At 41.1% G+C, this 23,877-nt stretch overlaps 1 protein-coding gene across 12 annotated transcripts in view; it reads right to left on the bottom strand.

Moving 5' to 3' along the window:
* Window positions 1-23,877, bottom strand: part of LOC122562023 (putative uncharacterized protein MYH16) — a 276,206-nt gene that overhangs the window by 116,978 nt on the left and 135,351 nt on the right. For 5 of the 12 annotated variants that reach the window (XM_088000458.1, XM_088000463.1, XM_088000462.1 and 2 more), the window contains 2 exons: window positions 23,276-23,380; window positions 3,976-4,062 (listed from right to left, as the gene is read on the bottom strand). The exons of 2 other annotated variants lie outside the window; for them this stretch is intronic. In XM_088000458.1, coding sequence (XP_087856584.1) covers window positions 3,976-4,062; window positions 23,276-23,380 — 192 coding nt within the window. The remainder of the gene's footprint in view (window positions 1-3,975; window positions 4,063-23,275; window positions 23,381-23,877) is intronic. 5 more of the 12 variants (XM_088000460.1, XM_088000464.1, XM_088000467.1 and 2 more) reach the window with 3 other exon arrangements.

Genomic DNA, 23,877 nt, shown 5'->3' with positions numbered 1-23,877 from the left:
TTTGAATGCAGTAGGCCATGATAAAATGAATTAAATCAATTGTTTGGGAAAGGGGGAAATGTAGGCTCACAAGGTAAGAGGACACAGCAGAATTACACAGCAGCTAGTTGGATAATGACGCCCAGAGTGGGAAAGAAAAGGATGGAGAACGCAAGCGTAGAAAAACAGCAATAAATAGGTTCAAAAGGGAAAAAACTTCTTTTTAAAAGAGCTAAATTAATAGTTCTTTACTTGACTGGAGATGGCATTGGGAACAAAATAAATGAATTAGCAGCACTAACACAGGTTAATGTGTATGAATTTATAGACATTATGGAGACATGATTACATGGAGATTGATGAATCACTTAACTATGTTCAAGACAGGGCTTTAAACTGAATAGTAGAGTGGGCGGGGGGGGGGGGGTTCAGTTGGTTGGAGGTTTACAAAATCAGATGAGCAGGAGCAGATAGGATTGCAGGTTAGTGATGAGATTGATTGCTATTAGATAACAAAAGGAACAAACACAATGAGTGAAAGTCACATTGTTCCATTAAAAATGTTGGGAAAGTCAATAATAAAATGAAGACTTTCTATCTTCATACGTGAAGCATTCACAACAAGGCAGATGAACTGAAGCCACAAATCGAAGTAAACGAATATGACCTCAAAAGCCCTTAAGGAAAGATGGCTACAAGGAGACTGAGCTGGTTCCACAGGTTGGCACAACATCAAGGGTTGAAGGGTCTGTACTGCACTGTAATGTTCTATGTTCAACATTCTAAAACTTGGAACTTCAAATTCAGGGATATTTGACCTTTCAGAGAGACAGGACGAATAGAAAAAGATGCTGGGGTGACATTGTAGCACTTAAGAGATGAAATGAGGATTCTTGAGAGCGATGATTTAGGCTAAGCTGGTACGCAAAATGCATCTGGTGGAGGTAAAAAGGAGCATGGGGAAAACGACATTGGTAGGAGTAGCATACAGACCCCCAAACATTAGCTACTCTGTGGGAAAAGGTATACATCAACAAATAATAGGAGCACATAAGAATAATAGAGCAACAATTATGCATGAATTTATTCTTTATGTTGATTGGGTTAAATCAAATTGGAAAGGATAGCTATGACAACTAATTCATACAGTGGATTAGGGATTGTTTCCTAAAGTGATATGTCATGAAGCCGATCAGGGAACAGGCTATCTTAGATCTGGTAATGGGCTCTGGGGTAGATTTATTGACCTCAAAGTAAAAGATCCCCTAGGACAAAGTGACTATAACCTCACAGAATTTAATATCCAATTCAAGAGTGAGAAACTTGGGTCAGAAATATTGTTTTTAAACTTAAATAAAGGGAATTACAATTAAATGAGGATGGAGTTAGCCAAAAAATGAACTAGGCAGAGAGATTAGCAAGAATGACAGTAAGAAAGCGGTGAAAGATATTTCAAGGATGTAATTAATGACTATCAGCGAAAATTCAGCCAAGAAAGAAGGAAACATTCCAAGAGTGGATAAAAGAACAATGGCTAAGCAAGGAAGTTAAGGAGTGTATGAAGATGAAAGAAACACATAAAAAAGGAGTCCAACGTCAGTGATAGGCCTGAATATTGGAATGAATTCAGAATCCAGCAAAGGAGGGCTAAAATTATAATAAAAGGCAGACCAAATAAACTACAAGGGTAAACCAGCAAAGAATATAAAAACTGACAATAAGAGCTTCATTAATTATATATATAAAAAAAGAAAGGTTAAAGTGACCACATGTCCCTTAGAAAATGAACCTGGGGAAATGGTTTTGAGGAACAAGGAAATGGCAGATATGTTGTATCAGTCTTTATAGTGGAAGATACTTTGAACTTCCCATTAATACTAAAGAACACAGGGGACAAATTCAGTATGATCACCATCACAAAAGAAGTGGTATGATAAACTAATGGGGCTAAAGTCCCCTGGCCTGATGGCTTGCATCCTAGAATGCTAACTTATCATTGTTATTGGAAAAAACTTTAGTCTATTGTAAAGGATGTAACAGCAGAACATCAAGAGTCAGCATGGCTTCATGAAGGGAAATCATGCCTGACAAATGTACTAAACCTCTGGGGCTAGATAAAGGGATAGCAGTGGGTGTAATAGATTTGGATTATCAGAAGGCATTTGAGAAGGTTAAACAAATTAGGCTTCTTAGTAAGGTTAAGTGCCCATGGTGTTCGAAGTTGTCCAAGGAGGCATTTTCAGGATGGCAAGTTGCAATTAGTACAGTGTCACAGGGATTAAGTACTGGGGGCTACAATTATTCACAACATATATTGAGGATGAATGTACTATCACCAAGTTTAGGAATGACGTAAAAATAGGTGGGAAGGCAAGTGGTAGGGATGACTCAGTCTGGAGAGGGATACGGACAAGTTGACAAAAACTTGGCAGATGGAATATAATGTGGGAGAACATGATGTAATGCACTTTGGTAAGAAGATTAGAGGAGCTAAATGTAAATAGAAGAGAGACTGCAGAATGCAGCAGAAGAGAGGAATTTGGGAGATCCCATGCATGAATCATAAAAAATAAAAACTGGTATCCAGGTTCAGCACGCAAATGGAATATTGGCCTTTACTTAAAAGGGATTGGAGAGGTTGAGTAAGCTCGGCCTGCACTCATTGGAATTTCGAGAAATGACTAGCGACCTCATGGATACATAAAGATTATTTGGGGACTTGACAGGATAGACACGGAAAGGGAGAAAGGGAGAGTCTAAGAACAGAGGGCATTATCTCAAAATAAAGGGTTGGATAATTAAAACTGAGTTGAAACTTTATTGCTGGAACAGCACAGCAGGTCAGGCAGCATCCAGGGAACAGGAGATTCGATGTTTCGGGCACAGGCCCTTCTTCAGGAATTAAAACTGAGGTAAGGAGAAACTGCTTCTCTTAGATGGCAGGGAATGTACAATACTTTACTGCAGAAAACTGTCAAAGCTGGACCATTAAGTAACATTCAAAGCTGAGATAGACAGATTTTTAGTCAGCAAGTGAATCTGCAGTTATGGGGAAATAGACCGGAAAGTGGAGTTGAGGATTATCAAACCAGCAATGATCTCATTGGATGATAGAGCAGACTCAATGGGCCGAAAGTCTACTTTTGCTCCATTCACCTTTCATAACAAAATTACATAATTAGTCTGCATCTTATGACATAAGCCATTTCTACAGAGCTAATGGATACGTCATTACAAAATTAACCTTAATTTAATATTACCAATGTAAGCTTTGTGACATAATTTCTCACCAAATAATTAATTTCCCTCAGGACATGTAACTAACATATAATGAGGCATAAGTAAGTTGTTTAGCAGGGTATATCTTTATCTTGGAGCTTATTATTAGTCTAATCTGTACCTCAATATTTCATTTATCTTCATTGGTACATAAAGAAAAAAAAATCCATGTTCACCACTCACAATAAAACTTGCAAAAGATTCTAAAAGCACTTATTGGCAAGTTCAATAATGCAGTAAACCCAGAGAAAGTAGAGGGGCATCCCCTGAGTGTTTATATTTTGAATAGATTCCACAGCAGTAGAAAAATGGGAGGCAGAAAAGCTTCCATTTAATACATTCACTTCACATTCAGAGAAATCTCGTCCCACAGTGTGTAACTATAATACAGTTTAATATATTGGACCGAACGAGGAATAATACATAGTTTATTTGAGAATGTTTTGATAACATTGTACAAACATAATTTTTGTCATGCTCAGTGGTGGGCAATTGACTTGTTAACCAGAGCTTTATAATATTTACTTCAGTCTCAAAATCGGAATAAATCCTCATCTCGGAAGGGGTATTTGTAAATCTTGAGAGGGGGTCCAAAATAACTCTTAGTGTCTAAATTACGCAGACAATTCAAGCCAGGCTTTTCGCTTAAGAAACCAAATTGTTTCTAAAACTGCAAGTCAAAAGGAAGAAAGTGTTATCCTTCAGTAACGCACTCACTTTTTCTCTCTGAGCTTGTAGCTTCCAGTTGGATTTAGTCAAATGGCTTATTTTTTCCTCCTCAACTTGTAGATCTTCCAGTCTGTGCTGCAGAAAAGTTAAAAGGCTTGAAAACAGATGCAATGAATCTGCTATCCAATGCTACACTGAATAATACAATGACAGGCACTCTAATTTAACGTTGCAATACGTCTGCAAAAAGGCCGAGATCAACATTAGTGGACTTTATTACAACTTGTTGCAGCTTTGTTAGTACGTGTCATGAGTAAGATCAAGCATTCAGTATCATGATTAATCTGCCTCCAAAAAATTTAATCTGAATTCCTCATCTCCATGTGATAACCTATTATACGCTGAAAGATTGTATGTGATATACTACCTAGAAGAGCATTTTGCCTGTGCAGACCTTAAACACTGTGTCTCACCATATTGTCTAGTTTCTGACTCTTGTCAATGATCCAATGCTACTGGCAGGAAGTTTGCATATACTCCAGGAAGCAAAGGAAGGACCACCCAGAATTGCATAAGGATCAAGTCTCAAGAAAGAACAGAAGCGAGGAAGAAAGGACAAACGGGGAAGGGAAGGAACATGGAAAAAGGGGAAGGGAGATAAAAGGAGGGTGGAAGGAAGGATGGATAAAATATCTTCCATGTTCTCTGGACATCTGAAGACTATCATCAGTTGAGTACTTTCGAAGTGTAGCCACTACTTTAATGCAGGGACCTTGGTAGACAATTTGTACTAAGAATGGTGCAAAACATTGCTCACATTTCAGATCGACATTTATTTCCGATATAGTTAACCTTCAGGTTCGAATGCTTAGGAGAGAAGAAGAATAAGCAATTAGGTCTAAACCTAAAAATCCTCTTTTGCTTCTTCCCCAAATTACATTTGCAGAGGCAATGACCACATCAAACAAGGATTAAAACATGGCACCACCCGCTGGTTATACCTAGTTGCCTGTCGATGCTCCATCCAGTTATGCCAGCATAAATGAATAACTTTCTGAAAGATGCAATAACTGACTTACTTGCCTTAGTATTCTGATAATTTAAACACTCCATTGGAGTCACATTTTCCTTCAAAATAAATGAGTGTTCTAGAGCATTAGAAAGTAGGAGGACTGGGCGGGGGGATAATGCATATAGTCATTCAAGATTTTTCAGCGTATGTTGCACGATTTCCAGCACCAGGTGAGCACAGCCATTTTGTTTGAAAAACCCAGATGCAGCCTATGACTTCAGAACCGGATCATCAATTCAGACAAAATGGTTTCAGAATTTGTTATCTCTGGGTTTAAAAAAACGGCAACATCTACAGAAGCATGAAACTCTTGAATCCCAAAAATGATAAACAGGACTGAAAGTAATGGAAAACAAATCACACTGCTGGGGTTTTAATATTCAAAGGCCTGGAAATATTTCATCTGTAAGTAATCGTCTCTCACTAAATAAGAAAAATCACAGTGTGAGGTGTTTATACCAGACCAAAAGAATAGCATCTGTTCATCATTAAATAATGAGGGAATTATTCAAGAATGTACTGGTTTGCTAAGTTCCACACTCCTCTACATGTTCTCACAATTATACTCGACTACTTTACAAAACTGCACAAGGGTTCGGGGATATAATCTGTCAACATACCTGCTCTGTCATGTATTGTATGTTTTTCATGGGACATTATATAATTCTTATAGGGAGTGGTACTCGTGAAATGAGTGTCTGAGTTCTTTGCTGTCTACCTGTAAACCCCAACAGCCTCCATGTTCTTGTACCCCCATTCTTGACCTGTGCTGCTGTGGCCTGTTGACCAAACTAGTTTTTGGTGATCCTTCTAGGCCTCTTCCTATTCCCCAGCAGAATAAAACAAGAGACTGCCATGAAGAAGCAGAGACAAACATCTGTCAGTCATTGTTGCTGAGTATTGTGGATGACCATAGATTTCCTAACTTTCCAATCACAGGAGTCGTGGATGACCCCTATGTTGCAGCTAGAGGTTATGCCAGGCTTTCACATTGTTTAGCTCCTTCCCTTGTTGTTAAAAAAAAATCACAACACCAGGTTATAGTCCAACAGGTTTAATTGGAAGCACTAACATTCAGAGTGCTACTCCTTCATCAGGTGGTTGTGGAGGACACAATTGTAAGACACAGAATTTATAGCAAAAGTTTACAGTGTGATGTAACTGAAGTTATACATTGAGAAATACCTTGATTGCTTGTTAAGTCTTAAACTGATGAAGGAGCAGCGCTCCGAAAGTTAGTGCTTCCAGTTAAACCTGTTGGACTATAACCTGGTGTTGTGTGATTTTTAACTTTGTACACTCCAGAGTGACACTGGCATCTCCAAATCATGACTCCCTTGCTGTTGCTCTTCTGCCTTGATCCTTCCAGTGGTCATGAGGAACTGTAATCCTTCAACACAGATAACACACTTACAGGATGTCATTTATCTTGTTTTGATGTTAACGAGTTCTCTAATTCATTCAGCATTTTTTTGTACGTTTTTCTTTACCTAGCTCACCCTTAAGCATCGCATTTTGAAGCTATTATTTTCTTGTCTTCCCTTTTCCTGGTGCTCCATCTTTGCATTCATAATTTATTAATTACTGGCCACTATAACACCAGTGCTACAATAACTTCTTATTTCTGCTGCACAATGCTTGCTTTCAATTTGGCATCAACTCCCAATGGAGTCCTGAAAATGAAGAAAGTGCGCTATGTCAGGAATGAAAGACACAAAACCATACTCTACCAGTTCAAAGTGCAGTCGTTACTCTCAAATATGGCACTGGTTGGCACTGTGCCTACTGACAAGTCAGTGAGGAACATTCTAAATATAAATTAGTAACATCTAATACTTAGGGCTTGATATAACTCACTGGTAACTTGGCTTGAGACCAAAAACTTTCAATTCTCAAATACTCCACATAAAAAAGCCAAATAGTAAGAGAAATGATATTTTCAGAATATGATCCAAATTCTTCATGAAAGAAACAGCCACAGAAGGCAAGCAGCACTCTGAAAGCCAACAAGTAATCTGTGAAACATAAAAACCGCTAGAACTTCAGATGCTGGAAATCAGAAACAAAAAACAAACAGAGATTGCTGGAAACGTTCAGCAGGTCTGACAGCATCTATGGTTAGAAATCAGAGTTAACATTTCAGGTCCAGCGACCCTTCCTCAGTACCGTGAAACATAATCGGGATAGCATTGCAACAATGCCATCTAAAATTAATGCATCAAACAGTCATCCTAAAATCCCAATAATTTTCTAATTATTTTTTTCATAAAGTAAAAGAGTTGCAAATATCATACAAAACTATTATACATGACCAAAATAGGCTAAAGGCATTCCTCCATGCAGCCTTATGTGCATGCTCATGAATCTTACCTAATTATGTCAGAAAGTACTATAATGCATATTTGCAGTTTCTTTTCTGAAGAAGTCATATTGCCTTTCAATCATTAATTGTGTTACTCTTCACAGATGCTGTCAGACCTGCCGAGTATTTCCAGCTCTTTGCCTTTATGTCAGATTTCAGCAGGAATCTCCCTTTGTTCTTCTTGTGCTACTGGTGTGTTGAATATTTAATCTCAGTGCTCAAATGACGAGAGACAAAGTACAAGGCAGCTGGTTCTTTGCAACAGCCGGTAGAAAAGCTACATTTGCGCCGATTTCACACACTAAGTTCAGTGACTAGATTTAAACTGGCTTTGCCAATGGTTTTGATGGAGTTTTCCATTCACCTGCACCCTTGGCTCTGGATGCTGAATACCCAAACCAATGTTTTTTTTTCTGAAAAAGTAATTGAATCCTCAGAATAATTTAAATTAATTAGGCTTAAATCTCAAGTGTGATCTTTACATTTCCGCTCGTAACACTTAGCTCAGCTCTGGAAAAGAATATCTTCATGGCATATTTGACCAAAGGGGAGCAAGAAGGGGCTAGGCTGGGGCTGTTTTCCCTAGAACGTCGGAGGTTGAGGCTTGACCTTATAGAGGTTTACAAAATTATGAGGGGGATGGATAGGATAAAAGGCAAAGTCTTTTCCCCGGGGTTAGGGAGTCCAGAACTAGTAGGCATAGGTTTAGGGTGAGAGGGGAAAGATATAAGAGAGACCTAAGGGGCAACTTTTTCACACAGAGGGTGGTACGTGTACGGAATGAGCTGCCAGAGGGAGTGGTGGAGGCTGGTACAATTGCAACATTTAAAAGGCATTTGGATGGGTATATGAATAGGAAGGGTTTGGAGGGATATGGGCCAGGTGCTGGCAGGTGGAAGTAGATTGGGTTGGGATATCTGGTTGACATGGACGGATTGGACCGAAGGGTCTGTTTCCATGCTGTACATCTCTATGACTCTATGACATTTGGACAAGTATATGAATGGGAAAGGTTTGGAGGGATATAAACCTGATGCAGGCAGATGGGGTTGGTTTAGAATATGGTCAGCGTGGACTAAACAGTCTGTTTGCATGCTGAATTAATCAAAGTCTCCAGAGCATTGCCTAGTCTCTGGATGACTAGTAATGTAACCCACCATACTACCCACATGCCCACCCCCACAGTCAGCTCGCCTACAGAAGACCAGATTGTCTTGGAAGAAATAGGGCAGCCATTGATGTGGATCTGCAGCCCCTTTGAGAAAAATGTGTGCTTGACAGGGACCTTACCGGAGAGAGGCCAGAGGTAGGAGGGGGTTCGCTATTTCCTGGATTCTGGCGTACCTTAGATCGGTCAGGATGGTTTCAGGGTTGCCAAGGCAAAGGCGGTTCTGATCATTGTGGTCCTTTATACATCAAACCAGCACCTCCTTCCAGCAGTCACTGACAGACTATCCATCCTGTTTACTGGACACTCAACCATTAACTGGCACAAGATCACACTGAAAACGCTATAGTCAGACCAGTCTTGACCACAAGCGACACTTCCCCTTTCTCACCAGATCCTGAAAGATCCTCACCGAAGTCCCCTAAAGTAAACCAGCCTGCCTGTTGAGCCAATGATAACATAACAAAAGGTGGAAGGATGTCTCTCGGAGCTGTACAAGACAGGGATTCAGACTAAAAGTTTACACAATCAATCAGTCTCTGCTTTCCTTATCTGCTGAGGGAACTGGAGAGAACAGATCATCAAGAATGAAAGTTAAGTCTAATGAAAACCAAATGGAGTCAGGCCACAATCTCACACTCAGCACCAATAAATTTAATCTTCTGAAAGAAAGAAGCGTTATTCCCAATAAGAGCTGAATGTTATCACGCATTCAGAATTTTTGTTTTTCTACATGTTTTCCTTGTTAGTTCGATGAACCTTACTAAGTGGCCAGATGAGTGAATTGATCCTGAAATTATTTTGTGGATTAAAGAGTCATGTTACCCTAGCTTTTCTGGCAGATTATCAAGCAAATTACTTTTTATTAAATTATTTGAAAGGGAATGGGCTCAACATCTGTCAACACAGAAGATGAGTGGGTGATAATTTCTGCTTAGTTTCTTGCTCAGTCCTGCAACAGCCTCTCAGGAACCTGAAAGACAGACCTCTGAACTCCCCATTGGCCTGTACAATATCCACATCTGCTTCAGTGATCACAGCCTTCCAGCCAGCCAACTCTTGACAAGTTTCAGAAAAAGCAAATTTCTGCATCAGTTGAGATGCATTTTGCAGGCAACTGTTCAACTTCACTGACAGTAAGGAGTCGGGTACCACAGTGTTCCATGCTTGCACCTTAGCTATTCACTATATATATTAGTGAATTCGGTGAGGAAACTAAACAAAATATCTCCCAAGTTACAGACAATGCAAAGCTCACTGGGAGGATGCAGAGGATGCTTCAGTGTAAGTTGCACAAGTTGAGCAAATGGGCAAATGCATGGCAGATGAAGTATAATGTGGGTAAATGCTTTGGCAGCCGAACAAAGAGGGCAGATTTTTGTATGAATTGCGATGGATTGGGAAAGGGGGAGATGCAATGAGACCTGGGTGTTCCTGTACACTAGTTGCTGAAAGTAAGTAGGCAGATAGCAAAATAAACAAGTGGTACGTCGGCCTTTATCGTGAGAGGATTAGGGTACAGGAGCAGGGAGAAATAGTTGCAATTGTACGTGGTCTTGGTGAGCCCACACCTGCGGTATTCTGTTGTTTTCAGAATCCCTGCAGAGGGAAAAAGAGGCCATTCGGCCCATCGAATCTGAAGGGTATCCCAACCAGATCCAGACCCAGCTCCCCCCATCCTATCCCCATAACCCCACATTTCCCATGGCTAACCCACCTAGCCTGCACATCCTGGAAGCTACAGGACAGTTTAGTATGGCTAATCTACCTAACCTGCACATTTTTGGACTGCGGGAGGAAACCGGAGAACACAAAGGAAACCCAGAGGAGAGAACTTATCCAAAGAATATTTGGACTACAGACGTAGTGCAATGATGGTTTACCAGACCATTCCTGGGGCGACAGGACTAACATATGAAGAGAGACCTGATCGGTTGGCACTATATTCACTGGCTTTTAGAAGACTGAAAAACTCTATTAAGTTCTGACAGGACTAGAGAGGATAAATTCAAGTGGATATTCCTGATGACTGGTAAATCCAGGATCAGTTTAAGGGTATGGGGTAGGCCATTTGGGTCAGAGAGGAGGAGAAATTTCTGTACCCAGAGAGTGAGGAGCCTGTGGAATTCTCTGGCATAGAATGCGACTGAGGCCAAAACACTGAATGCTTTCAAGGAGTAAGATGTGGTTCGTACAGATTGAATTTGTTTAGATTCACTACAGTGTGGAAACAGGCCCTTCAGCACAACAAGTCCACACCGACCCTCCAATGAGTAATCCACCCAGACTCATTTCCCTCTGACAAATGCACCTAACACTATAGGCAATTTAGCGTGGCCAATTCACCTAACCTGCACATCTTTGGACTGTGGGAGGAAACCCTCGTAGACACAGGGAGAATGTGCAAACTCCCACACAGACAGTCACCCGAGGTTGGAATTGAACCTGGGACCCTGACGCTGTGAGGCTGCAGTGCTAACCACTGAGCCACCATACTGCCCAGTTAAAGGGATCAAAGGGTATGTGGAGAAATCAGGAACAGAGGACTGAGTTGGATGATTAGCCATAAATCATACTGAATGGTGAAGCAGGTTCCAAAAGGGCTGAACAGTCTACTCCTCCTCCAAGTATTTTCTATTTTCCCTCAGCTCTCTCTACGAACAGGGGGAAAAAAAAAATTAAATATTAAGGTAGTTCGATAGAATTGTGATTACCAAGGGATTGAAACATTATTGAGGATATGCAGGAATGTACACTTGAACTTTATATCAGCCACGATCTTCTAAAATCAGTCATAATCTTGTAACAAGACTTCCAAAATGCAGCGTTACCCATAGTAAAAATGAAAGTGAAGAGGAGTCATTGGACCTGAAATATTACCTCTGCATTCTCTCAACAACTGCACGCAGACATGGTCGGTTGTTGAGTTCCTCCAGCAATTTCTATTTCTCTTTCTGACTTCCAGCATCCACAGTACTTTGGGTATTTGTTTTTGTTTAATCAGTGTCAATATGATCACAATGTGAAAAGGGGCTGGAAACTCCAGGATCCAGAGAAGAATTTCCAGTACCATTCATCTGCCCTGACCTGGACTCTGTCCCACATCGCAGAAACTGACAATCGGTGTACAGGAAGCCATAGTTCACCCATAGGTACGTACTAATGCCATTCCTGTGTGTCCACCTTACTTTGGGGAGGAGGGTGATATGGAGAGAGAATAACTGGGATGGAAGTTTCAATGTGCGCATGAGAGTGAGCAAGAGTGTCACAGGAGAGACTGACAAAAGGTCACTGGGCTGAACTCTGTTTTCCCTTGACAGACGAGCCCATTCCCCAATGTAAGGTCTATCACAGCCCCTTTCGTAGTTGGCCTGTTTACATATTGTTTCATGAAACCCTCCTAGATGCACCTAACAAATTTTGCCCCTTCTAACCCCTGAAACTAAGGGAGTCCCAGTCAATACTGGAGAAGTTAAAATCACCTATAACAACTCTTGTTTTCACACCTTTCCAAGATCTGCTTATATATCTTTCACCCATCTCTCAATGGCTACTGGGTGACCTATAGTATAACCCCATCATAGGAATAAGAAAGCCGCAGTTACTGAGTTCTATCTGTATGGCATCACAGGATAAGCCCTCCAAGGTGTCCTTCTTGTAGTACGTTGGTGACCTTCACCTTAATCAGGAATGTAACTCCTTCAGCCTTCTTACTTCCCTCTGTATCACATCTGAAACATTTAAACCCTGGAACACTGAGCTGCTTGTCCTGCCTTTCTCTCAACTACATTTTTGTAATGGCCACAACATCATAGTTCCAGGTACTAATCCAGGCTCTAAATTCATCTTCCTTTCTGGATCAAATCCCTGAACTAAAATAAACACTTCGGACCACCTGTGTTCATTAACCTGGCCCTGCCTGTTCTTCCTATTAGAGACTTACTTAGCCTTTACCTTCTCCTCAAACCCTCGACATGCTGACTTACTGCTCTGGTTCCCAGCCCAATGCCACACTAGATTAAACCCTCCCAAATGGTAGTGACAAATCTCCCTGCAGGGTGTCAGTCCAGTTCAGGTGCAACACATGCTTTTTGTACAGTTCCCTCTTGCCCTGGAAGAGATCCCAGTGACCTAGATATCTGAATCCCTCCCTCATACACCAGCTCGTTAGCCACGCATTCAGTTGTGTTATCTTGCTATTGCTGGCTTCACTAGTACGTGGCATAGTGAGTAATCCTAAGATTACAACCTTAGAAGTTTTGTTTTTCAGTTTTCTACCTTGCTTCCTAAATTCCCTTTGCAGGATATCATCTCTCTGCCATGTTATTAGTCCAAAGATGTGCAGGTTAGGTAGATTGGCCATGTTAAAGTGTCCAGGGAGTAGATTAGTCATGGTGATAGGTCAGGCTACAGGGATAGGGTGCGGGGCTGGGGCCTGGGTGGGACATTCTTTGGTGGGTCAGTGTGGACTCAATAGGCTTCTTCCAACACTGTAGCGGTTCTATGATTCGTTCTATGATTCACAACCTCTAGCTGCTCATCCTCCCCCTTCAGAATATATTGTGCCCACTCAGATATCCTTGATTCTACCACCAAAAAGGAGTCAACACACCAATCCCAGATTGTTGCTTGCGGCCACAGAAGCATCACTCTCCACTTTCACTTGCATAAAACTGATTATGGTTCTAACACTCCTCAGACCTGAAACTTTAACTCTGCTTCTTGCTCCCCAGATGCTGCCAGGCCTTCTCAGTATTTCCTGATTTTATTTCAGCACAGCTCAGTGCCTGAAGGCAGGGATCGTTTGGTTTGCGGAGAGTAGGAACAGATAGATTAACAGCCATCGGGAGCTGCAAGTCCTTCACTGACAGGTAGAATGGATGCTAGAGAAGTAAGAGTGAGCCTGATAAATAGAGGAAGTTGGACAGCAGGTGTTTAATTATCCTGCATGACACAAGAATCAATGTTGGGGAGAATTCTGATTTTTGGCATAATTTACACAACATAGCTTTTTTTTTTAAAAAAAAAGGATTTTTAAATAGAAACACCCAAAATGTAACCATCCAGCCAGCTTGACCAAATGAGTAAAGTGTCTTACTTTCCAGTCTGGTTCTTTGCAATGCGCCATTTACAGACTTGTTGATTTCTTCTGTCAGGCTCCTAGTTGTTGCATTCTTTTCCACTTTTTAGGATTTTGCTTTAGACCTTATTATGCCCCAGTCTAACAGTTGCACATACTCCATGTATCTCTAGGTTGTTCAACTTCCCACGTTATATCGCATTAACATCTTCTAATCAATTCTGTTATCCAGTAGACTCTTATGTGCACACGATTGTCCCATTTTCCTTTTATTAAACCTAGTTTGTTAATGATATCCTTCCCAGTTACCTTGTCTGGTCTATTCAGGAAGTGCCAACTCATCTGTTGAATATTTTTCTTCCATTCATCAGTTTTGAGTTTCTTAAAAAGAAAGTAACATTTTACCTTCGATTCCCCCAAATCTTGCAGAATTAACTCTGCATTTGTAGTTCCCAAACCAAGCCTTAGGCTGCTCTATAATTTTTAAATTCCATATTTGCAATAAGTCTCAAAGGTGCAATGAACTAAGAGTAACACAGTCTTTTTAACATGTTCCAACTTCTAAACAAAACTCTTACTTATTCAGGGCCTCGTTCTTGTGAGCTGTTTAATTTTACGATAAAACATGTGTGGGAATGTCACTTCAATCAACCTCCTACTCCATAAAACTTTATTGCTTTTTTAGTGTTTCTGATGGTACAGAAGAAAACTTATTACCAAGCAGTCAGAAACAGCAATCACCCATTGAGATAGATCCCACTTTGTTAGGCCCAGCAGGACATCAACAGCTTTGAACCAGTGACAGAAAATGGTGGAAATGCACAGCAGGTGTGTTAACAAAATGAGAAAAGGCAAGCCAAATGGTTGGATGATGCAGCAGAATGCATAAAAAGAAAGTTACAAAATGAGATTCTCTTTCATTTACACAAGCAAACCTGCTGTGCATTCTAAGCTTTTTCTTCCTTTATTTCAATTATTTTAGTACTTTGCAGTTTGTCCTTTTAACCTCAATATTTATGAGTGGATTTTAATTAAACTTTCCAATGGGAACCTGAAGACTTGGTGGCAGCGACGTTCTCGTGAAGATTATAATCAATTACAGTTAAATTTGATTTGACCATTCAAGACACCTTTAACATTGTATAGAATTGTTAAGAGAAAGGAATTATGCTGCTTCGCACTGGCTTCAAGTTTCAACAGCCTTTCCTTTTTCCTTTTATCCTCCTCAGGTTGAGTTCTAGTATCTCAGCTGCCTTCCAAAATTTCATCCAAGAGTCTGCTATTCATCCGCGGCTGGTTATTTGGCAGGTTCAGAATTTATGAAAAAGTTACATTCACAAATGTGTATTTCCCAGAGCCTTCATAATGGCAATTTAACAGAGAGGAGGGTTAGGATAGAAGCTGAGCTGATATTCTGTCTGTCTGATATGGAGCTAGTGGGGCATCAGGGCACAGGAAGATGACAAGAATAAATCTTGTCAGAGTAATGGGGTAGTAATGGTAAGGGGTTTTAAAAAAAGAGGGGCGGCACGGTGGCTAGCACTGCTGCCTCACAGCGCCAGGGACCCGGGTTCAATTCCCACCTCGGGCAACTGTGCAAACTCCACACAGACATTCTCCCCGTGTCTGCTTGGGTTTCCTCCAGGTGCTCCAGTTTCCTCCCACAGTCCAAAGATGTGCAGGTCAGGTGAATTGGCCATGCTAAATTGCCCGTAGTGTTAGGTGCATTAGTCAGGGGTAAATGTAGGGGAATGGGTCTGGGTGGATTGCTCTTCGGAGGGTCGGTGTGGACTTGTTGGGCCGAAGGGCCTGTTTCCACACTGTAGAGAATCCAATCTAAAATCTAAATCTGACATTGGAGAACAGTATTAATATGAGGAGGATCGCATCAGCTATCTGTTACACATCACTCTCCATTTTCATTTCAAAATCGGGAGAGAACCCCGCAATTGCACCACTTTCACACTCTGTCCAAAGCTAAAATGGCTAACCATTCTCACATTTACATGGGAATCTGAGGAGAGATGCCATCGGTTTCAACTCAGCAAAACCTGCTGACATAAGATCATCAAAACTAGGACCAGGAGGCAGCCATCTTGTACCTTGAGCCTGCTCTGCCATTCAATAAGATCATAGCTGATCTTTTTGTGGACTCAGCTCCACTTACCCGCTCGCTCACCACAACCCTTAATTCATTTACTGTTCAAAAATCTATCTTTGCCTTAAAAATATTCAAGGAGGGAGCTTCAGCCGGGAAGGGAATTCCACAGATTCACAACCCTTTGGGTGAAGCAGTTCCACCTCAGTTCACTAAATCAGCTTCCCCTTTATTTTGAGGCAATGGCCCCTAGCTCTAGTTTCACCCATCAGTGGAAAACAACCTCCCTGTTTCTATCCTATCCGTTCCCTTCATAATTTTATATTTTTCTATACAATGCCCCTCATTCTTCTAAATTCCAATGAGCACAGTTGCAGTCTGCTCAATCTCTCCACATATGCCAACCCTCAACTCTGGAATCAAATCTCTTGGACCTTCCTTATTTGAATAACACACATAAAAACACAACATTTTTACACACAGAAGCGCTGACAAAGCTTCAAATAGCTTTTATCTGCTGAAGGTATTGTTCTAGGCGAAAGCGAGGGCTGCAGATGCTGGAGATCAGAGTCAAGATTAGAGTGGTGCTGGAGTGCAGCAGGTCAGGCACCATCCGAGGAGCAAGAAAAGCGAGGTTTCGGGCAAAAGCCCTTCATTCTGGTCAGGCATTGACATTAGAGTCTCTGTTGCTAGCACTTCTATAGAAGAATTTGTAAAATATTGCTGAAAAGAAAGGTAAGTTATGGAACTTTTCATCTTCCACTCATCAGGACAGATGCAAGAATGTAAAAATTCAAATGATTACGCCAATTTATACTCCAGGAGAAAAGACTGCTTATGGTTTGGCAAGTTGATTCTGATTTAGCAAGGTATTTCCATGGAGAAATCAATAAAGTACAATAAGTTCCCTGGTAATTCTCAAAAGACATTTGAGATTTTGGAATTAAAAGAATTGTTCATTTACTCCAAGTATAACAGTGAGCATTTGTGACAAGGAATGATGTCATCCCTTGCAATGTGGTTATATTTAATAAAGCCTGTTGCAACTCTCTCAAGAGTGGATCGCAGATTCCAATGATGACCAGATCCACAGCAAGCCTTGTTAAGAGCCTGAAGAAGTCAAGTTCATGAATGATAAACCATGAAGACAGCCCAGTGGTTAGCAACAGGAAAACAATCAGCAACAATCAATAACATGCTCCTGTCCAGGAGCAGAGACAAAGGACTACAAAGAAGAAACCCACACTATGTTAGTGAAAGGACTTGAAAGATCAGTATAATATGGTGCCACAGCCCACACTGCAAGTTTCTCAATTTTAATTTAAAAAAAGCTTTACTTTCATCAGTACCACTAGAAAACATGCCGAGCCATGAGCGGGTTTGGGTTTGGGGTACATTCACACAGACTGCTCAGTAGATACCATTCTGCAACAAATCCGGACAAAAGAAACCAGACAAGGCCCAGGCGGTTATATCTTTGTAACCTCACACCTTTAATGCATTGTCTGAGCTGAGATGTCATTTTAAAAAAATATAAAACCTTAAGTTATCTCGAGAATGTGACTTGAAAGTAGTTCTGGGATTTACATATTAATGAACCAAAACCTGCAACCCATTCAAAAAGATGAAAGACTCAACAGCAATCTGGGTATGGACTATAACCTGGTGTTGTGCGATTTTCAACTTTGTCCACCCCAGTTTAACAATGGCTCCTCCACATCATTTTTTTTTGTGCACCTGTCAACAGCTGTGCTGATGTTTAAATGGATGACCTTTTGTTTTTAAATTATGACCCATATGCTTTTAACATCCACCTAGTCAAGTCCCCTCAGGATCCTACCAATTTCAATTCAGTCATCTCTGACTCTTCTGAACATCACAGGATACTGGCCTAGTCTGTCCTCAAAAGGCAATCTGCTCATTCCACTTTTCAGCAATATTCAGTTTCATAAAATGTTTTTGAATTATAAATCTGTAGCCAGAACATGTTTGGAATTTGTTACATTTCTGGCCAGAGACTGACCGAATTCTTTTGGTGCTCCCATCTGAAGGGATTGAGGTTCTGACAAGGCAGCAACATGCTTCCCTAAAAGGATGCAAGGGGGATAAATGAAGATGAGGTGAACTAACTAACATTCTGTCTAGTGATTGACTGACAGAACCCTCTTGAGCTGCATATCTGACAAAGAATATACACTATGAACATCAAATGTATTCACATTGTCTTGTAACACCTCAGATCGCAACATGGTGCATGGAGAGAAGTTTACTTTTCCATTGCACTCTCTGTACTTTCCAATTGGTAATGATTTGCATTCAGGCTGCATGCCTAACATGGAATAAATTTAAATAGTTTTAAACAATCAACACCTATTTCTGGAATATTCTGCGTGGAGAAACATTGAATCTTGTGGAAACTGCTGTAGTTGACAAGTCAAAATGCTGTGTAATAGACCTTGCAAAATGTCTGAATGAAATATTTTTGGTTTAAATCAAAGGCTAACAGTTTAAATTACTAGCTTTAGTCCAAATTCAAAAGATGGCAATCAATCAGTCAGACTTTTTGGGAGAGGGGTGGCTAATACCAGAGCAGTCACTGGTATTGAAGAGTTGGGTGGAAGAAAATATCATGTCAAATGGTTTTATATGGGAGAACGGAGTGATACAGTTGTCTGGCACACTCATAACTCACTCACAGGGTTAAGATTAAAATTTAGCCCAGGCTATGGAATACTTACACGTGAAATATTAGTGGAGACAGAAAGAGATGGAGGAGTCAGGGTGTCTAGTGCATCAGCAAACATTCAACAAGGAACATGAAACCTTGAATAGTACATGTGTTAGAAAATGTTTCATAGATGAGCTAAAGAAACAGTTGAAGAGATAGAATTGGAAGATATAACCAAAAGAAGGTGGAGAGGCTGGGAAAGAAGCTGCAGAGGACAGGAGCTCAGAACACCGTCACTGAACCATAGTTGACACAATTTCTTTCAGAAATGCTGTAACGATGCAAAGATGTAATAATTGTGCTTTGATTTTTAATTGTGCTGAAGTCATGGGAAAAGCACTCTCACTGGGGTTTCCTTAGTTTAAACATGGTCACATTCGCTTCCAGATTCCAGTTTAGTTTGCCTTTCACAGGAGTTCTGAAAAGAAGTGTGGAAGACACTTACGTTCCCAACTTGAATGAGAAAGCTGCTATTCAAAGCAAACAACTCTGTCATGAGAAACTTATAATACAATGTTATTGCCACACAATTGTCCCGTAAAGTATTTATTTAAAAAACAAGTTTCCAAACAACTTTAATTCCCCAATGAGAACATGAAGATAAACTGAGAAGTCTGATTACATTATACCTGAGAAACATTGGGCTTCATTGTGATGTGCAACTGAAATCACTATATGAATCACTGATCTCCATTCATCACAAATATAATATCATAGATTCTCTACAGTGTGGAAGCAGGCCATTCAAACCATCAAGTCCACAAAGACCGTCCAACGAGCATCCCACAGAGACCCAGCACCTACCCTATCCCTGTAACCACACATTAATCATGTTTAAATCGACCTAGCCTGCACATCCCTGGGCACTATAGGCAATGTAACTTGGCTAACGCACCACTGTGGCTGAGGAAGGAAACCAGATCACCCACAGCACACTCATGCAGGCACAGGAAGAATATGCAAACTCCACACAGACACAGATAGTCACAGTAGGCTGGAATCAAACCCAGGTCCCTGATGCCGTATGGTAGCAGTGCTAACCACTGAGCCACCATGCTGTCACATGGGAGAAGGATCTCAATCAACCATACATGTAGACATCATTAAAGTGAAACATAAGAGGCATCCTTAATCACTGGCATATACCAGGTGAAGCTGTATAAAATTGGCATATTAAAGACAGCAGAGAGAAAAAGAAACAAACTAAGTAGTACATTTCAAACAAAGGAAAATGGAACGATGCTGCTAATGTATTAAGTTCCTTTACTGGCTCACTTTCTCAGTCTCTGCCTAGCTGTCTCCGTCGCTTCCCAGTCTCTTTTCTTTTCCCTTTTCTACCCAAACAGTAGCATTTCCGTTGCTTTCCTGCTTGCTCTCTTATTAGCTCCCACGTCTCTTATCCTGGCCCTCTTATTCCCGTCCCTATTCTTGCCATATCTTTTTACTCCATTGTCGTCACAGTTCTTCCAATTCCTTTTCCTCTTCTCATGCATGTTTTCATTCTCAGTTCATCTGCCTCTTTTTGTCACTGCCCCTCACTAATCCAATTTTCCTTCATTGTTACTTAGTTCTCTCTTCCTTTATCACTCAATGTTTCTTGATTTTCACTTTCTTTGTTGCCAAATGTTTCAAAGCACCTTCCTTAATGGGTCAATGTCTATGTCCCAACCTCACTCCTACAACTTGTTTTATTAAAACGTCTTACTGTCTATAACCATGCCAAAAATGTAATAAAGATATAGCCAGCACACACTCAGGAGGTTTCAGAAACCCATGGCTCCAGTGTTAGAAAGACACTACATGACTTAATGATCAATCATTTACATACAGAGGTTTAGAACACCTGCTTAGCTCCAGATCACTAAAATCCTTTCTAACACAAGGCTCCCATCCAAGAGGCTAACGCACTTTCAGACATCTTTTAATTCAGGGAAGAATATCTTCATCAGATCTTCATGGGACAAGAAAACGTAGGTAGTGATTCAAGGACTATGCACAGCAAAGGAAATTCTTGAACTGGCTACAGCTTCTAATGGATTTATTCCAAATATCTTATTCAAGATTGTGTTTACCATCTGACATGAAGGGCTAATAGCATTTCAAAATTGATCTGTGCTAAGCAGATCACAAAATGAATCAAGTCATATCCATGCAGAAAATAGATTTTCTCATTTAGTTCTAGATTTCTTTCACCGATTATTTCATACATTTTCCCTTAGTTAAAATTACAATGGCCTCCTGTGTCATCACTTACCCTGCTGCACTGGAATCTTCCTGAAATACTAATGCAAGTCAATCTTCTGCATTCTGTGCTCACTATGACAATTTGGATAGTGTTGTGCCCTTCCCCATTGCCTTTGCTCTGCTTACGGAGAAAACCATTGACCTCCTGACCTGACCGACTTTACACATCACCCATCTTTAATCTTCTATGAGAGCTTTTTTTTCCCTTATTCCTTCACTGGATACACACGAGGCCAAAAGCTGTGTCGATCCTCATTTACCTTTCAAGTGAACAGCTTGCTCGGCCAACATAGAAGACAGTAAAGAATCAACCACATTGCTGCATCCAAACTGGTGTCAGTGCACTTTAGACTCCAATTGGGCAAAAGGGAAGTGGAGAAGCTTGTCGCTGGGTGGAAGGGGAGCTCGATTCAAGGAAATTAATAACCACTGCTTCGCAGACTGTTTATGTGACTGAGCAAACTATGGCGCTGGACTCAAGATCCGGTTTCTATAGAATTGTGGGTTCGAATCCACCGCTTCCAGTTTTAACTGAGATTCACTTTCAGATGCTGCGCCATCTTGCTGGGAGAGGTAACGGCCTAGTGATATGATGGCTGGCCTGTTAATCCAAAGACCCGGCTAATGTTTTGGCCACTCAGGTTCGAACTGCACCACAGCAGATGGTGGAATTTGAATTCAACAAAAATCTGGAATTATGAGTCTCGTGATAACCTGGTCGACTGTCAGGAAAAAAACCCACCTGGGAAGGAAACTGCCATCCTTACTTAGTGCAACCTACATGTGACTCTAGACCCACATAATGTGATTGTGCAATGAGGGACACACAATAAATGTTGGGCCCAGCCAGCAACGCCATCATCCTATCAATAAATAAATACATCATTTGGTGTAATAGAACTCAAATAATGTTGACAAGATCTACATTTAGGCAAAGTGTTCATCTTGCAGTCAGCAAGATAAGTGACAGCCATTTGCTGATTCATTCCTCAGGGAATTACCACTAATAGGATTCCTCTAGTTTCCTGTTCATATGTTTTCAAAGTGTATATTATTCTAAATTATCTCTTCCCGACCCAATGATTCTGTGATTTTACTATACCCAATCATCAGTCTCAATTCTCCTCTTACCTCTTGGCACCTCCTCCTCAGGAGTCAGAGGGCACACTTGTACCCCATCCTTGCTGTGAAATATGGTTCAGAACCACAATAAAGTCACATCAAGAAAGGCTCCATTACCACAACCAGTGCTGGCTGCCTGGGCACTGACAACGTTTGACAGGTGGGGGAGTTCATACAGGTTAGCATGGCACACACTTACATTAATAACCCATCAACAATTGGGAATGAAGTTGCTGTAAATCTGAATCAAGACAGACCTCTACTCCAAGCCATATTATCTTGCACTGTGGGACCAGACTTCCTGACTGCAGTGATATGATGAAGTGCAATCCAAATATGGCTGAAAGCAGCATTGTGAGCTGAAGGAGCCGTGCCTAAAATTAATGATATCCAGGTCTTTACAGTCGGCTGCCTTTAAACAATCACACCATGGTCACCATAGGAAACTGGGAGATATTACAGATGCCCTTTAATTTCATATGCTGAAAGGTCCCACTTTGAAAGTGCAGTGGTTTAAATTTGTAACTGCCTGGATTGAAATCTGATACAATCTTCAAATTAAAATGCCTTCTGACAACAAAAAGCACATATTCACTGCCAAAAGTATATTAAATAATTTTTCTTTTAAGAGGGGCCATATCTTCGATTGCTGAAGTTTTCTATAAACATGCAACAATACTTGGTTTCCCACTTAGACAGAGTCTGTATGCAAGCGCTCGTGGAGTTTCAATGTAAAGGGAAACAACTGGGGAACCTGAAAATGCTGAAAACAGTCTGCAGCTGGTGGAGAAAGAGAAGAAGAACACAGCAAGCCAGGCAGCATCAAAACGTGGACAAGTCGACATTTCAGTTGTTACCCTTCTTCAGGACGGGACGGGGGTTGGGGGGGGGGGGGGGGGAAAGGTGTGTGAGTTTAGGGGCTGCTGCAGATGAAGGGGGTGGTGGAGGCAAGGTGGTGAAGTAGGGATAGATGAAGACAGATAGAGGGTACAACCTGCTGATCAATGGGAGGAGTGAATCCGGTTGGGGGGAGGGGTTGGGAAGGGAGCCAGGATAAGAGAAGAGAGCTGATTTGAAATTGGAGTACTAAATGTTGAGCCTTCGGGGCTGTAGGCTGCCTAGGCTGAAGAGGAGGAGGAGGTGTTGTTCCTCCCATTTGTGGTTTGGTTTATTGTGGCAATGAAGGAGTCTATCAGAAAGGGAATGGGAAGGGGAATTAAAATGGGCAGGGACTGGGGAGGTCTGTTCAGCCCCTTTAGGCCTGGCTAAGATGCTCAGTGAACCATTCCCTAAGATAATGTTTGGTCCCCCCGATGTAGAGAAGAGCATTAATGTGTCAGTTTGATGAGACCTTTCACCAGAACCGCAGTTTCTGGTGAAAAAAAAAGTCACTGACAAAGAACTTGCTTGACGGATGCTGACAGCTGCTGAGCATTTGCACCATTTCCTGTCTTCATTTGTTGAAAGAGCTCACCTTGATGAATTTCTCCAATTGTTGCTTATCCTTCTGAAGCCTAGCTACTGCATCATCTCTCTGGTTCAATTTCTCTGTCAGGGTCCACAGTTTCTGATTTGAGCTCTAAGAATAAACACAGACATCAGATTTGAAAGGCTATCCAAAATTTTTTTGGGGCTTTTCAATACACTAGCGAATCTGAAGTTTCTTTACTGTCTATGTATGCACGTGTTGCATACTGCAAGGTCTGAATAGTGAGAAAGGACTTATCAGCTTATAGCTTCATGGGATGGGGGCGGGGTGTCACTGGCTCGGCCAGCATTTGCCGCTTATTCCTATTGCCCAGAGGGCAGTTAAGGGTCAACATTACACTGCTGAGAGTCTGGAGACCCACGTAGGCCAGACCAAGTATGGATAACATATTTCCTTCACTAAAAAATGACATTATAGAACCAGATGGGTTTGTAATGATAATCAATAGGGCGAACACAGTCATCAGGCCAACTTTTTTTATTCCATGGTAAAATCAGAAGTCACATGACACCAGGTTATAGTCCAACAGGTTTATCTGAAATCACAAGCTTTCAGGGCACTGTTCCTTCATCAGGTGAATCGGTTCG

Source organism: Chiloscyllium plagiosum, unplaced genomic scaffold, assembly GCF_037043375.1.
Source record: "Chiloscyllium plagiosum isolate Xiang-an unplaced genomic scaffold, Cpla_swu_hap1 HiC_scaffold_25, whole genome shotgun sequence".
NCBI classification, from domain to species: domain Eukaryota; kingdom Metazoa; phylum Chordata; class Chondrichthyes; order Orectolobiformes; family Hemiscylliidae; genus Chiloscyllium; species Chiloscyllium plagiosum.
The sequence above is the reverse complement of the archived record's forward strand: the minus strand, read 5'-3'. Positions and strand labels throughout refer to the sequence as shown.